Below are 13,857 nucleotides of genomic sequence, written 5' to 3' on the forward strand. Positions count from 1 at the left end.
AATTACAAACAGCCGATTCAAACCTGCAAAAAATGGAATTTCAGTTGTTTCAGGGCGTCTTTGTTCTCTATCTCACTCACATTTTGGTTCTTTAAAGCCGAGTTATACGTTAACTCTTGTCCTTTAACACCTGCAAAAGTTTAGTTCAGCTACAGAAACAGAACCAGGAGTCACACGTTTGTAGATTTAGTGATTTCCATTTACAGTATTTATTTACTATACTCCTAATGACACTTATACAATATATTATACATATACTTTTGGTTAATATTTTTTATTTTTTATATTTTTAAAGCTTGTGCATGAAACTCACCTGTTTGGAGTTTGGTTTTTCGTACTTGTTCCTCCAGAGGAAACTCAGATAAAAGACTTCCAACCCCATCTGTTAGATCACTACGGGGTTTTAAACTGTCCAAACATTCAGTCTATCAGGTATCACAGAGGGTTCACATTGTTCATTGTAAATACTGGGTTAAGAACTGTACAATGGAAGAAGGTCATGTGGTCTGATGAGTCCAGATTGACCCTGTTTCAGAGTGATGGAGCATGAGGTAAGAAGAGGTAAGGTGAAGTGATGCACCCATCAAGTCTAGTGTCTGCTGTACAAGCCTGTGGGGGCAGTGCTATGATCTGGGGTTGCTGCTGTTGGTCAGGTCCAGGTTCAGCAACATTATGAGTCCAAAGAACAAGGTCAGCTGACTACCTGAATATACTGAATGACCAGGTTGTTAATCAATGGAGCTTTTCTTCCCTGATTACACGGACATATTCCAAGATGATAATAGCAGGACTCAAGCTGTGAAACAGTGGTTCAGAGAGTAGCGCACATTATGTTCACACATGGGTTGGTCACCACAGAGTCCAGACCTGAACTCCACTGAGAATCGAGAACAATCGAGAGCAAAAGAATAAATGACGCCACTAATGATGCAATCAAAGCTAAAGTCAACAAAATATTAGAGTTTGTATGTTCAGTGTACGTTCTCTATTAAAATCAGCTGATCACCATGGATCACCACACCTGCCTGAATGTTGTCACAATGAAGATGCACCATGCTACACATGAAATGAAGTGTTTCAGTCTGATTGTTGAATCTTGTCAGGACCTGGGCCAGGTGTGGTAGATGACACACAGCAGTAAACACAAACTGCTTCATTTAATCATACATGGATCGTTTTAACACTTGAATAACTTTTATTGACACAACACTGGCAGCAGAGTGAACCGTACATCATCTTATTAATAATTCACTGATGTAAATCACAGGACTGATATCTACTCCCTGTCTCCACAATCTGAAATCAAATGTGCTGAGATCACGACGACAATAAATATTCAGAAAGTAAAATCAAATACTTTATCACCAGAATCACAGGAATGCTACTGGAAAGTGTTTAGTGCTGTTTTTAGAGGGAGGGGGCACAAAGTAGAGATACAGTGTGGCTGACACAGAGTAAACCGGCTCAAATATCATAAATACAAAGTCACGTCTTTCTCTATGTCATTAATAAACCCATATAATACAAAACTATATCATACATATGTACAGAGGAGTATCACTGAGGAAACGTGGGGAGGTCAGGGAGAGGGAGAACAGTCACTGAACTCAGGTCAGTTTTGTCCCAACCAGGAAGTTTGTTTTCTGCCGGCAGGATCTCTGCATCCACAGCAGAGCGAACGCTAAATGCTAACGATGGTCAGATGACCACACCTGTGTTTTTACCCGTTTCAACCCATTCACTACAAACGTCTGTACACACAAACTAACAAGCATTTAATGTGACTGACACCATTTTTCTCTAGATTCCACTCAAGCGCTGCTTTAGTTTGTACCAATCATCATAACAGTAACGTAGCTGAGTCGCTGCTGCTATTTTATGACGTTCAATTAAATATATTAGTCTACTAACAATAACAGTGTTTGGCCACCTGGGGGCAGAAGAACAGTCTGTCAACTATCACATGGTTCCTCGGGTTCTGTTCTTGGTCCTTTACATTCTTAATTAGAAGCTAAAATATAGTTTGTCCTTCTGTAGTTGTACATTTTCTTTATCTGACACATATAGAAAGTGATCCAACATCTGATCACTTGTGGGGTTCCTCGTGGATATTCAGGGTTTTAATTTACAAGCTCATAAGTAGGTTGTTTGTCAGCATCTTAAAACAGCTTGACTGTGAAATGACTCACATATGAACCTCTTTACCAAACATATTGAAACCAGCATTAAGTGATGTTTGTTCACTTGACAGCAGCAAAACAATCTGTAAACTCACGACTGTGACATTTCATCACGTTTTAAAGTAACATGATCATAATATAAAGTCTCATAAAGTAGTTTCTTTCTCATTCAATAATAAATGTTAGCAAACAGATGTCTACATCCACATCTGTCCAACACTGACCAACATGATCGACACACACTTAATACTTGGGATCTTTATATCTGGCTCTTTATATTTTCAACTTTCTTATGCATCAACTAAACCAAAAGGTACCGAGTTAAGTCGTTTACAGTATGAAATACTACTGTTCTGTGCTCAGCACAGATGACTGAAGTTAATCTCAATTCGTTGTGTTTTGAATTGAATTTGATTCTGTGGTAAAATAAATCCAGAGCTGCCTGGAAGTAAAAAAGACACAATCTAAGGTCTAAAACACAAACACTTAGGAAAATTACCATTAAAAGCATTAAGTTTGTAATAAATGGATTGAGACACACAAATACACAGGTATGGTCCTTTAAAGGTCACTTCTCTTCTTCATACTTATGTGTATTTACAGCTGAATTAGTAGGAAAATTAAACTTCTGCCATGGCAGTGATTAAAAATGGCACATCAGGAACCATTTCATCTTTAAACGCAGTATGGACAAAGTGTTTGAACTCTGCTGTGAATTCAGTTCATATGTTAATGAAACAGTGACAGTTAAATAAATCCACAATGATAAAGACAAAGAACAAAAATATAAATAAAATAAACCTTCAAGGAGCTTCATGAGACCTCTCTGTAAAGTGACTTGTCGGACATGCAGCTGCTGCAGATTCATGTGCATGCTCAGTTACAGAGCGACTCCTGCCATCATGACATGCAGCTCAAACTGGAAATTCAGCCGAGGAATCTGGTTTAAATACTAAGATCTGTCAGAGTTTGCATTCACATGAGAGGATTTATGTAACTCTAGTTAACGTTCCTTCATTGACCTGCAGCTGAGCCGTACACTAAAACTGGTGCAATATGAAAATGTTTCCAGGGGATGGAGCCGCATTGACACACGTGACCTGTAGTTTAAGTTACCGTGCATGCTGGGAAACGGGGAAACAGCCAGTGTGCTGTGAGGTGGAGGTCATGTGGTACATTCAGGTGGATGTGCAGACAGTGATGTTCATGTGCGTTCCAGTTTCTGGCTCCTTCAGATTTCTCCTCCCAGTTAGACGTCATCAAATATTCGGCTCCGAGACGAAGACATGGACAGATATCGTCCTCCTGAATGTCTGCAAGACAAAACAAAGTCCGTAACTGAAGCCAACCCCGGTCTGAACCCAATGAAGTCATCACAGTGTGTACCAAACTGGAGGAAGTTCTGGTTACCTGCCATGTTCTGCGTCCAGAGGATCATCTGTCAGAGCGTCAGCATTAAAGTCTAAAGGTTCAGCGTCCTGCAGCAGCTCGATGCAGTCCCTCTCTGTTCGTCCCCCTGAGCGAGAGTATTTCGCCTCTGTTCAACAAACGACAGCAGACATCATCTCTGTCATTAACCACTCGTTAATTTCAAATGACTTCATCGTGGCTCATGCAGCTTTAAATTTACTTTATTTTGCTGTATTACGTAAAACGGTGCTAAACAATCTGCTGCTGTTTGACTCACGTCTGTTGTTGCTGGAGTTCACAGTGTCTGAGTAACTGGTCTCCTTCATCTCATGACTGCTCCTGTTCCTCGCAGTGTAGTCTTCTCTCTGGTTTCCGTAACGCTCCTTCCACTCCTGCAACACACAGCACATATGTGTTGGAGTGATATTGACCCCTTCTGACAGTTTCAACAGTGGAATATCAAATATTAACATTTTCTAACATTAAATTACAAAGGAGAGTGACTGATTTCTATGTGAATGATGTATTGGAAGAAGAAAGAGACGTTGAGACTCACTCTGCGTCTGTTCTCTCCGTCTTCAATCCTCTGTCGCTTCCTTTTCTCTGTAAAAACAAACACACAGCTTTACCAGCACAGTTTACAGACAACATGTTCTTGCACCACTGTGACTGCTGTCTGTGTTACCGCGTCGGATCAGCTCCTTCCCCTCGTCAATCAGGTCAGAGGTCATTTCATTATCACCCATGAACTGCTGGAAGCCCAGAAGGTTGAGACAGCGAGTGCCCAAACTGAAGAATAGAAGAATAAACAGCACAAATCGGTAACTGTTTGTAGATGTTGTTTAAAGTTTCACATTAATCCAAAACAATCCTGTGTCTCCCTCCATCACCAACCTGTGCAGTTTCAGAAAGCTCAGCTTTTCACAGCTGTCTTTAATCCCTCATCTGTTTTTAACATGTTCACTGCTCTGATGAGAGATCAGTCACCCATCTCTGGGCTTGCAGCAGAGCTGCCACTTAAACCATGTCTCACCTGAAGTAGGTGGCGATGCAGAGGATAACAATTAGCATGGGGTAGTAGATGTAGAAGCCATTAGCGATAAAGGAGAGAACACGCATCGATCCCATGATCTGAAAAACAAAAACAAGTCAGACAAGCTGGTTCTGACACAGGACGCTGTACAGGATGTTTCAGTTTGTTAGTGTAAGTTACTAAAGGTGATTTACAGAGGTATATGCAGTCTGTTCCTTCTGCTGGTGAGAGATGGCAGAGTCCATGTGGATCAAACCCAGGAAGTTTAGACACAGTGGGGGAGTTAAACGACAGAACAACCTGTGCGATCGAAGTATAAAGTATTTTACCATGTGTTCTGCACCTGTTCACATCCACTTGTCACTTGTTTCATGCTCTCAGAGTCTGAGCAAGATCCAAATGAGACTTTGCTTACCTAAACAGACTATTGCTATTCTGACATTTATCATGAGACGTCTGTTACTGTTTAATGGAAGAACTCCCCACTCTCCACTATTTTGTTGGATTTTACATTTATATCACCCTGAATATCCTGACACAACATAACAAATTTAAAAATTGCAAAGTAATTCCTGACACCTACATGCCGCTGAACTGGAGGCTGTAAGCATCAGTCTGGTGATGTGAGGCCAGGTAGTAGTAGTTAAAGACCCGGATACGAAACACAGTGGAGTAAACGCAGGTACACAGGAAGAAGATTGTGATGAAGCACGCCATCTGGTGGAGAAACATGGCATCAATCACTAGTTAGATAGATGATGGTTTAGCACAAACGTATATTTCTGGAACTTCAAAGGAAACTAAATCCATCTAGATTCTCAAATGCTCACTAATCAGAATATCTCACCTCAATGTACAGGTAGTTGTAGTCTCTCTCAGCGAGCTGGATGAACACAGCGAACAGAGAGAGGACAGGTCGGGTACTGAAGAAGGTGCACTCAGACCAGACCACAGCCACGCTGAACAGGGTCAGGACCACTGACAGCACTCTGTAAAACCAGCGCCTCAGGAGACACTCCCAGTACCACTCTGTTAGACCACACACACACACACACACACACACACACACACACACACACACACACAGGATGTGATGCTGAGTCTCAAAGGTACTGAGGCAGAGCTGATCTCTAATTTCTCCATCGAAAACCTGTGTGCTCAGACCCACCTACAGTCGGCGTGTAGATGTATCTGCTGAACCACCCGGTCGGTTCAGACGACGGGAAGCTGTGGACAAACTGGTGAGTTGAACTGGTCTCGTTCTTGGCTACGTCCTCCAGGTGGATGGCCTCTTGCAGGAGGATCTGCCACTGGACACGGGTCCTGTTGTGTCTCTGAACAGCGTAGATCACCTGCATGCATAGAAACACATCAAGGAAAGGTACAGCAGCACTGGCTCTGTGGAAACTCGATGAACATCAACATTTCTTAGATAAACGTGCTTTTTCTACTGTCATGTGCAAACAAGTTAACATTAATACATTAAACTAATATATTTTATTTAGCAAATGTTAAACACAAACTGTTAAACTAAACTATCAAAAAGACATGTAGGTCAGAGAGTGCAGTCTCAATTCCTTTATCACAGTAACCAGAACATCTCAGAGCTTTGTCAGGTTTCATCAATTCGTCACTAGTGGTGTAGAAAATCCCCACACCAGTGTCAGATGGTCGAAACTGAGAAAATGTGGTTTAAATCAAGTGACATTGTCAGGTTTTAAAATAGAACCCCTAATTGGGCAAACTAACATAATCATGAATAAAAGAGCTTTAATTCTGTCACAGTGAGTTTATAAAGACCTTTTTCACTTTTACGTGTAAATGTGCTACCAACATGTTTTAATCTGCTTAAAAAGCACAATCAAATCTAAACTAGTTTAGGGAAGAAGAACAGCTTCAGTAGATACCTGAACCACGATGAAGACCCAGTGTCATCATCTCACCTGTTTATGAAGCTTCACCAGACTCTTCTCACTGGGATAAGTGTTTTGTTTGTCGTCAAAGTCCTCGTAGTCGTCCATGTTCCTGCCCATCTTCTCCTGGTAATCCACCGGGCACTGACGGGAACAGTCACATTAACGCTGATATAACCCCTCCTGAAGCTGAGTGTTGATGTTAAAGTTGTGTCAACTCACCTTCCTGAGAATTGTATCGATGAACTTCCTCAGTGGATGGTTGTACTTGATGGATTCACTGACTTTTCTCACCTCCTGCAGCAAAACGCACTTCACAGTAAAAACCCAGACATTAAGTTAAACTCTCTAACTCAGGGGTGTCAAACGTACGGCCCTTGGCCGTACTTGGCCGATGTCTTGGTGAGGCAGAGCTTCAGCGGGCCTCCCTTCCCCTTGTAGTGTGTCAGCGACAACCCTACCCCCATCTGCCCCCACCCCGACATGTGCCGCTAACGACCGTCTTTACAAATAAAAGCAGAGGGGGCCAGGTACAGCGGGCTGGTCATTTGACCACACTGTCGGGCTCCTAGGTGGATCCGAAAAGTCAGTAGTCCTAGTGTTAAGTTTGTAAGATGTGGGGGGTCAATTTCAGTTTTGAGAATTATTACACATGTAGAAAAAATAATTCCTATATGTTAAGTTAATTTAATGTTGAAGTGCAATAGGCTACCATATTTTTCAAATCTAAATACCTGTGACTTTTGTGTTTTCTACCTTTTGTGCAATCACTGTGATCAGTTGTAATGCACACATGTAAATGATAAACTGAAGCAAACTGCATGTTTTTCTTGGGAAATCTGACTTTCTTCATAACGTGTTTTGTAATAGGATAGTTCATTAAATAAAAAAAAATATCCTAATGTAATTGTACTTCTTTCCACTAAAACAAAGGGGAAAACATGAATTTATTGTTATTTATAGCTATGATGAGCTTTGCTTCGATTTTAATGGTCCGGCCCACTTGACATCAAATTATACTGTATGTGGCCCCTGAACTAAAATGAGTTTGACACCCCTGCTCTAACTACTACAGTAACGTCTGCAGCTTGACCCCCACCTCCATGACGTCCTCCAGGTTCTCCTCTGCGTCTGCCTTCTCCGTCATCAGTTTAGATGCCTTAAAGTACGTCTTGATGAGTAAGTGTCCGTGTCGTGAAGCGTTCCAGTAGGAGCGAGGGATTTCCACCAGACCGTAGCCAAGCAGCAGCACCAGCAGGAACAGGCCCCAGGTGTTAGCGGCTGTGATCCCGATGGTCTGCAGCTCGTACCTGAGGCACACAGAGAGGAGAGCACCAGGGAACTGTCACACACAGGGAGTAAGAGGGGTTCTCCCCTTTACTTTAGTTTTAATTGATGCTGTGTGGACTATGAATTAACTTGTTGATAACCTGGAATTTATCAAACTGACATCATGTGGTTAGTTATCAGAAAGTGGCCGTGGGTTCCTGCAACACATAATAAAACTGAGAGCTGGTTTAGGGCAGAGCAGTCTACTACAAACCCCAGAGTTAGTGGTTCGATCCCCAGGACTCCTGGCTACTTGTTGAGGTGTCCTTGGACAAAGCACCAATATGTACTGTCGGAACTGTATATCATTTAAAGACCCGATCACACAGGTCATCTGCTGTACTCATGTTTCCTGTGTCAGAGAACATCAGTGTGCTATTCAACAGAAACCTAAACAGAAAATATATGAACGATAATATAGTGAAACATGGTAAAGCAGGCTGATAGCTGGTTTAGGGAGCTTTAAAATTTCCTCACAACAGCTCTTTATTAGCTCATGTTACAGTAAAACTGTTTTAATTAGTGCTGCAGTGGTTGTTTGTCAGGAAACTTGTGACACTTCCTGATGAAATAAAGTTGAACTTGTCTGATCACTGAAAAGTGAAGAGGAGGAAGATGCAGTAGCAGGTTTGTGCGCCTCCCTCTTTACTTCCTTATATTCTGTCTCTACTTACAAACACAAAAACATGCAGCTGATCTTCATCTGTTACTGGTGGACATAGAATTCAGACAGTTTTCCCTCTTGTATTTTACTTATTACAACTTTTGCATGCTCAGTGATTTAACAATATCAACGGTCTTTAATTCCTTATTTGCCCACAGAACGGTCCACTCACCATGAGAGGTGCCACTCAGGATGAACAGCTACATAAATGAGCAGAGAGCCAAAGATGAGCAGGTAGGTCCCATAATATATCGCATTTTCTATCAGGGCTGTTTTAATTTTGCCAGTGATGGAAAAGCCTCCGGAGCGAGCATACGACTGCATGAAGGGCAGCAGCAGCCTGAAAACAAACCACAGTCAAACAAAGGTTAACAAACTGCAGCAACTTCATGATGCTGATGTTTCATGCTGCAGAGTCACACTGACCATGTGAGACACTGGGACGTCCAGTACACCACTCTCCAGAACACAGGCATGATGCGTTTAGGAATGTAGCTCCACGGCTTATAGCATGGCGTTGGTACACTGTGAGAAAGACAATAAGCAGTAAAACACTACAAAGTTAGATTATTAACAGACAGAAGCTGCATTCATAGGTCTTCTCACAGTGAGTATGTAGTAGTAGTAGTAGTAGTGTGAGCTATGAACAGCTGAAGTCTTTAAATTTAATCAAAGAGAAGTACATTGTAACCCAGCCGTTTCTAGGCTGTCCTTTTTCAGCCGTTTATGTCGGAAATCTCACGAGGTTTCTCACTGGGTTTGCCGCGAGATTTTGCGGGACTTCCGGTTATTTAAATATGGCGGCGCTTCATTGTTGCGACGTGGAGTGAGAAAGTTTGGAGCTGGCTGGAGATGGCTCAGGCCATTCGCAAACACACCTTGTTTGTGCTGTATGAGGTATAATGCAACCGGGAACTGGCCAGGTTTCTTATCCTAGCCCAGGAATCGAATCCTTTCCTATTATTATAAGATGGCGAGCTACCACTAGGCCTTGGGCCTGAAGAACCAGCCCAGGAGAGCTGACAGCCATACATCTGCCAGTGCGGTAGGAGGCGCTGTTGCCTGCTCTCCCAATTGTGTCTTATTTCCTCCAGAGGCTTATCCAGTCTCTGTGCCATGGACTTCTGCCCAGGTGGGCTAATGGACTGATTATTTTATTGGCGTTGATTGCTTTTGTAAATATTGTAAATATCAATACATTCACCTATATGCACTCTACTTCTGTGTCTGTGTGTGTTTCAAATCACGATCCAAATCCTCCCAGAGCCGAACCTGTAGATCTTTTGAACTGGCCCATTCAGATCTGTGCTTGCACACCACGTGGCATCTGCTGTGTAGGCATATGCTACAACATTCTTTGATTCATTTCATTTTTATTTGCCAACTGTCATCTGACAGGAAATTCAGTTTGGACTCGATGTAAGAGGAAGTATTTTTAGATTATCTTAGTGGTTGTATGAAGGTTGGTTCCCTGCACCATGATGTGACAAAAGATATTTTACCAACTGATCTGACACTGATGGAAACAATCGTCAGCTACTTTACATGTCATCTCGCTGCTTGTTTTAGCTCCTGCAGCTGAGGTTTTTATTTTAATGAGACAACATTAATTCCAGACATACTGCAGTGTTTTATCAGGGAGATGTTACCTGAAATAAAGTTTCCCTCCTCTGACATCAAGACTTTTTTAGTCATTCTAATATCAGACAGTATCACACGGCACAGACACTTTTATCTGGTAACTACTCAGCGACAGCAGCAGTCATGTAAACAGAAACCTGGTTGATGTAATCTAATAGATTTCCCCTGGAGAACACCAATTTCTCTGAAAGTTTCTCACTGTCTTTTCACAAGGAGACGTGTGCAGGACAGAAGTCAGTTAGTGGAGGATGAGTTTAAATTTACTGAAGTAAGCTGGTTGAAATCACTTGTACTGATCAACTTCCTGAAGAAACCCTGAACACTAATCTGTAACTTAGAGTTAACACCATGGCCCATTCTTTGCTCTTTATAACTGGGTTTCCTTGGGGTTTAGCACCACACTGAACAGCTGCAATGAGGAACCCAAAGTGGTTCTATCAGATCACTTTTAGTGTACTGAGCTGTGTACAGGGTCAGGGATAATTTAATAAGCTGTTACCTTTTAGTGGGAGGAACAGATGTGTTTGCTGCTGAGTGATTGAATGGTAACGGGCTGACAGTGGAAACAGAAACAAGCTTCTCGTGATCCTTCTCACACTGCCTGTAGATGGTCTGTAAGGACACGATAAACACACAGTTCAGGATTTTGTATTTTAGTTTAAACCTGTAGAACAGACTTCTGTCTCCACCAAGTCCTGACCGAGCTGACATCCAGAGGTAAGATGAAGACGATGAGGAAGCACAGGTACCAGGCCAGCAGCGTGCCAAACAGCACCATGCGCTGCTGTTTCTTGAAGTCTCCATATCTGTGCAGCAGGAACAACGCCAAGAAAAACACCACCACGATCTCAATCCCCAGAGCAGCTCCACTCATCCTGCTGCGCTCCTCTCAGCAGCTCGACACAAACCTGCAAGACATGACAAGACAGTCAGTGTTTAATGATTTAAAATGACACATCACATACCTCCGTGTACACTGAAACAGGTTTTTGCTTTCTGTAATCATTCCTCTCGTTCATCCTGGCTGTTAAGAAGCAGTAGCTGATTTTTTTGTTCAATAATCCCTTTATTTCCTGGACTTTTTCCAACAAGTTAGTCTGAGTGAATTTGAACTATGTAATTAGTGCAGGAGACACAGCGACACTGTAAATATAGTCAAACTTCTGTGTGAATCCTCACCTGTACACGATGAACACATCTAGAAGAAGGATCCTGTTTCCACCAGCATATCTTTGCTTTGTTGCACAGTTTTCTAGTTTTCAGTGTCTGCGTTGTGCCTATCTGTGCAACTCGGCTTAGATCACTACTGTCCTCCAATTCTATTGATTATCTTAGTTTACTGGGAGGTCATGAGCTGATTTTCAAACTGCAAACCACTGTGCTCTTTAACTTTTAGTATGAAAGTATGTACTTTCATGTCAGTGTCTTCTGAGCTGCAGTGGAGGAACACGAGTAACACAAAGAGGAAACGTCTTCCTAAAACACTGTAATAGTGAAACATTAATTAGTCTAACACAGACCGCCAGCACCTTTATTTGCTTTAGATAAACTTCTTTCTAAGTCAGTTTATGTTTGACTGCAAAAACGACTGTGACCTCTGAAGCCCCACACTGAAATGATAGCAGAAGCTGCAGACAGGACATTCTGGTCGTCCTGGGTTGACTCTGTGATTAAAAATCTAATAATAAACCTTTCAGTATTACTGCCTGATGAAAACCAGCTGACTACACTGATGAGAGGTGTTGTTGAGACAACATATCCTTCATCCATAAACTGCTGCAATATATAACATAATGACTACCTTCATATCACAGACTCTCCACAGACGTGGGACTCTCCAACAGAAACTCCTGACCTGCAAACCCTGAAAGGGTCTTTTGTATTATTCCGGGGGGGTGGGGACACTCTGCTCTATTACTACAGGAAAACACAATGAGTAATTAGGTTTAAGTAGTACTGATGCTTTTGTGGTCCTCATCTGACTGCTTTAAAACTTTCTGCCACAGAAATGCTGAATAAATGTGGGTCTGGCAGATTGAAATAACAGCTAGATATCAAATATGACACTGATGAACTTATTTATAAGTACATTTTAAAGATCTATGTAGGACAAAGAGCAGTCTGTTTAAATATTTCTAGTAACAACATGCTCCAGCACTTGAATTCATGTGGAGAGATGCTGTAAAAAGCTTATGTGATCCAGAGAAATTCTCCTCTAAAGGTTTCTGACCGACACTCGTCTCAGTTATTTCTGCTTGACTGGTCAGTTTTGTTCGGTTCTTTTGTTTTAGGTTCATAATGACTAATAGCTGCAGAGCTGCGTGGACAGTAGCACAGAGAGGACTGATTAGACTCTCATGGTACAGCTGGTTTGGTTGATTCCCACAAGTCAAACCTTTGATAATTGATCAAGTCTTTTAGAAAAACATAATCTAAACCATTTGTTGAGTCAGATAGGTCATAAGTCTTCTGGTTCCAGCTTCTCAGATGTGACCATTAATAGCTCAAATCGGAGGAGAACAGTTTCCCACCGTGTAAAAGCTGAATTATGAGCTGACAGGTCTGAGCAAACACTGGCTCTGTGTTGTTCCACGTAACCATAGAAATAAGCCCGATAGGCAGTTTAACGCGTTTAACAGTGCACTGAGGGGGAAATTAAAGGTTAGTTATCCATCAAACGCTGTGACATTTGTATGTTTGATAGGATATATTCAGATATAAGCACTTAGCTCCCCTCCGCCCTGACAACCACTACACTAACGTCAGCTAACATCACAGCGGCTAACGTTAACGCTAGCTAGCTGACGCTGGTTAATGTTAACGTGAGCTGACGTGTTGACTCTTACCGTTTATTGTTTGTCAGATTTCTCTCCTGTCAGTGGAAAATGAGCCGTTCAGTGTCGCCTCCGGACTGTGTGGTACTATTCCGCTGTGTTTACCATAGAAATCCGCCGTTTCCTGACTTGTTAGCCGAGCAGCATCTGTCACATCCTGGTTTCTACCAGGTGGAATAAGTGGAGTGGACGGTGACGTCAGAGGCAGGCGACTCTCTGCGCATGCGTATCACCTCGCACCGTCCGCACCTTCTATTCTTGTCCTTGCCTGTTAGTGCTGCTGCTACAGGACGTTTTATCACTGTTTCCTCCTCATCACTGTTTCCTCCTCATCACTGTTTCCTCCTCATCACTGTTTTCCTCCTCATCACTGTTTTCCTCCTCATCACTGTTTTCTCCTCATCACTGTTTCCTCCTCATCACTGTTTACTCCTCATCACTGTTTCCTCCTCATCACTGTTTTCTCCTCATCACTGTTTTCCTCCTCATCACTGTTTCCTCCTCATCACTGTTTCCTCCTCATCCCTGTTTTCCTCCTCATCACTGTTTCCTCCTCATCACTGTTTCCTCCTCATCACTGTTTCCTCCTCATCACTGTTTCCTCCTCATCACTGTTTTCCTCCTCATCACTGTTTACTCCTCATCCCTGTTTCCTCCTCATCCCTGTTTTCCTCCTCATCACTGTTTCCTCCTCATCACTGTTTACTCCTCATCCCTGTTTACTCCTCATCCCTGTTTTCCTCCTCATCACTGTTTTCTCCTCATCACTGTTTTCCTCCTCATCACTGTTTCCTCCTCATCACTGTTTCCTCCTCATCCCTGTTTTCCTCCTCATCACTGTTTCCTCCTCATC

General features: G+C 42.3%; 1 protein-coding gene across 1 annotated transcript; it reads right to left on the reverse strand.

Annotated features, from left to right (window-relative positions):
* Nucleotides 1-1,159: 1,159 nt before the first annotated feature.
* lmbrd2b (LMBR1 domain containing 2b) lies at nt 1,160-13,170 on the reverse strand. The gene is made up of 18 exons (XM_026355522.1): nt 13,017-13,170; nt 10,871-11,078; nt 10,670-10,782; nt 8,956-9,054; nt 8,702-8,869; nt 7,636-7,846; nt 6,759-6,833; nt 6,567-6,680; nt 5,792-5,975; nt 5,471-5,652; nt 5,207-5,340; nt 4,818-4,923; nt 4,624-4,721; nt 4,276-4,379; nt 4,147-4,193; nt 3,868-3,982; nt 3,591-3,717; nt 1,160-3,493 (listed from the first exon to the last, which is right to left on the reverse strand). Exons 2-18 carry the CDS (start codon nt 11,042-11,044, stop codon nt 3,430-3,432), a joined length of 2,115 nt encoding a protein of 704 aa, XP_026211307.1. The 5' UTR covers nt 11,045-11,078; nt 13,017-13,170; the 3' UTR covers nt 1,160-3,429.
* Between the last annotated feature and the right edge of the window lie 687 nt (nt 13,171-13,857).

This window comes from Anabas testudineus, chromosome 12, assembly GCF_900324465.2.
Source record: "Anabas testudineus chromosome 12, fAnaTes1.2, whole genome shotgun sequence".
Taxonomy (NCBI): Eukaryota; Metazoa; Chordata; class Actinopteri; order Anabantiformes; family Anabantidae; genus Anabas; species Anabas testudineus.

Bases quoted from the DNA above. Each gene is read 5' to 3' on its own strand.
- lmbrd2b (XM_026355522.1), bottom strand. From the start codon at position 11,044: ATGAGTGGAGCTGCTCTGGGGATTGAGATCGTGGTGGTGTTTTTCTTG. The intron at 10,783-10,870 runs GTCAGGACTTGG...GTGTCCTTACAG, and splicing joins TACCTCTGGATGTCAGCTCG to ACCATCTACAGGCAGTGTGA. The intron at 5,341-5,470 runs GTGAGATATTCT...TTTCTCCACCAG, and splicing joins ACAACTACCTGTACATTGAG to ATGGCGTGCTTCATCACAAT.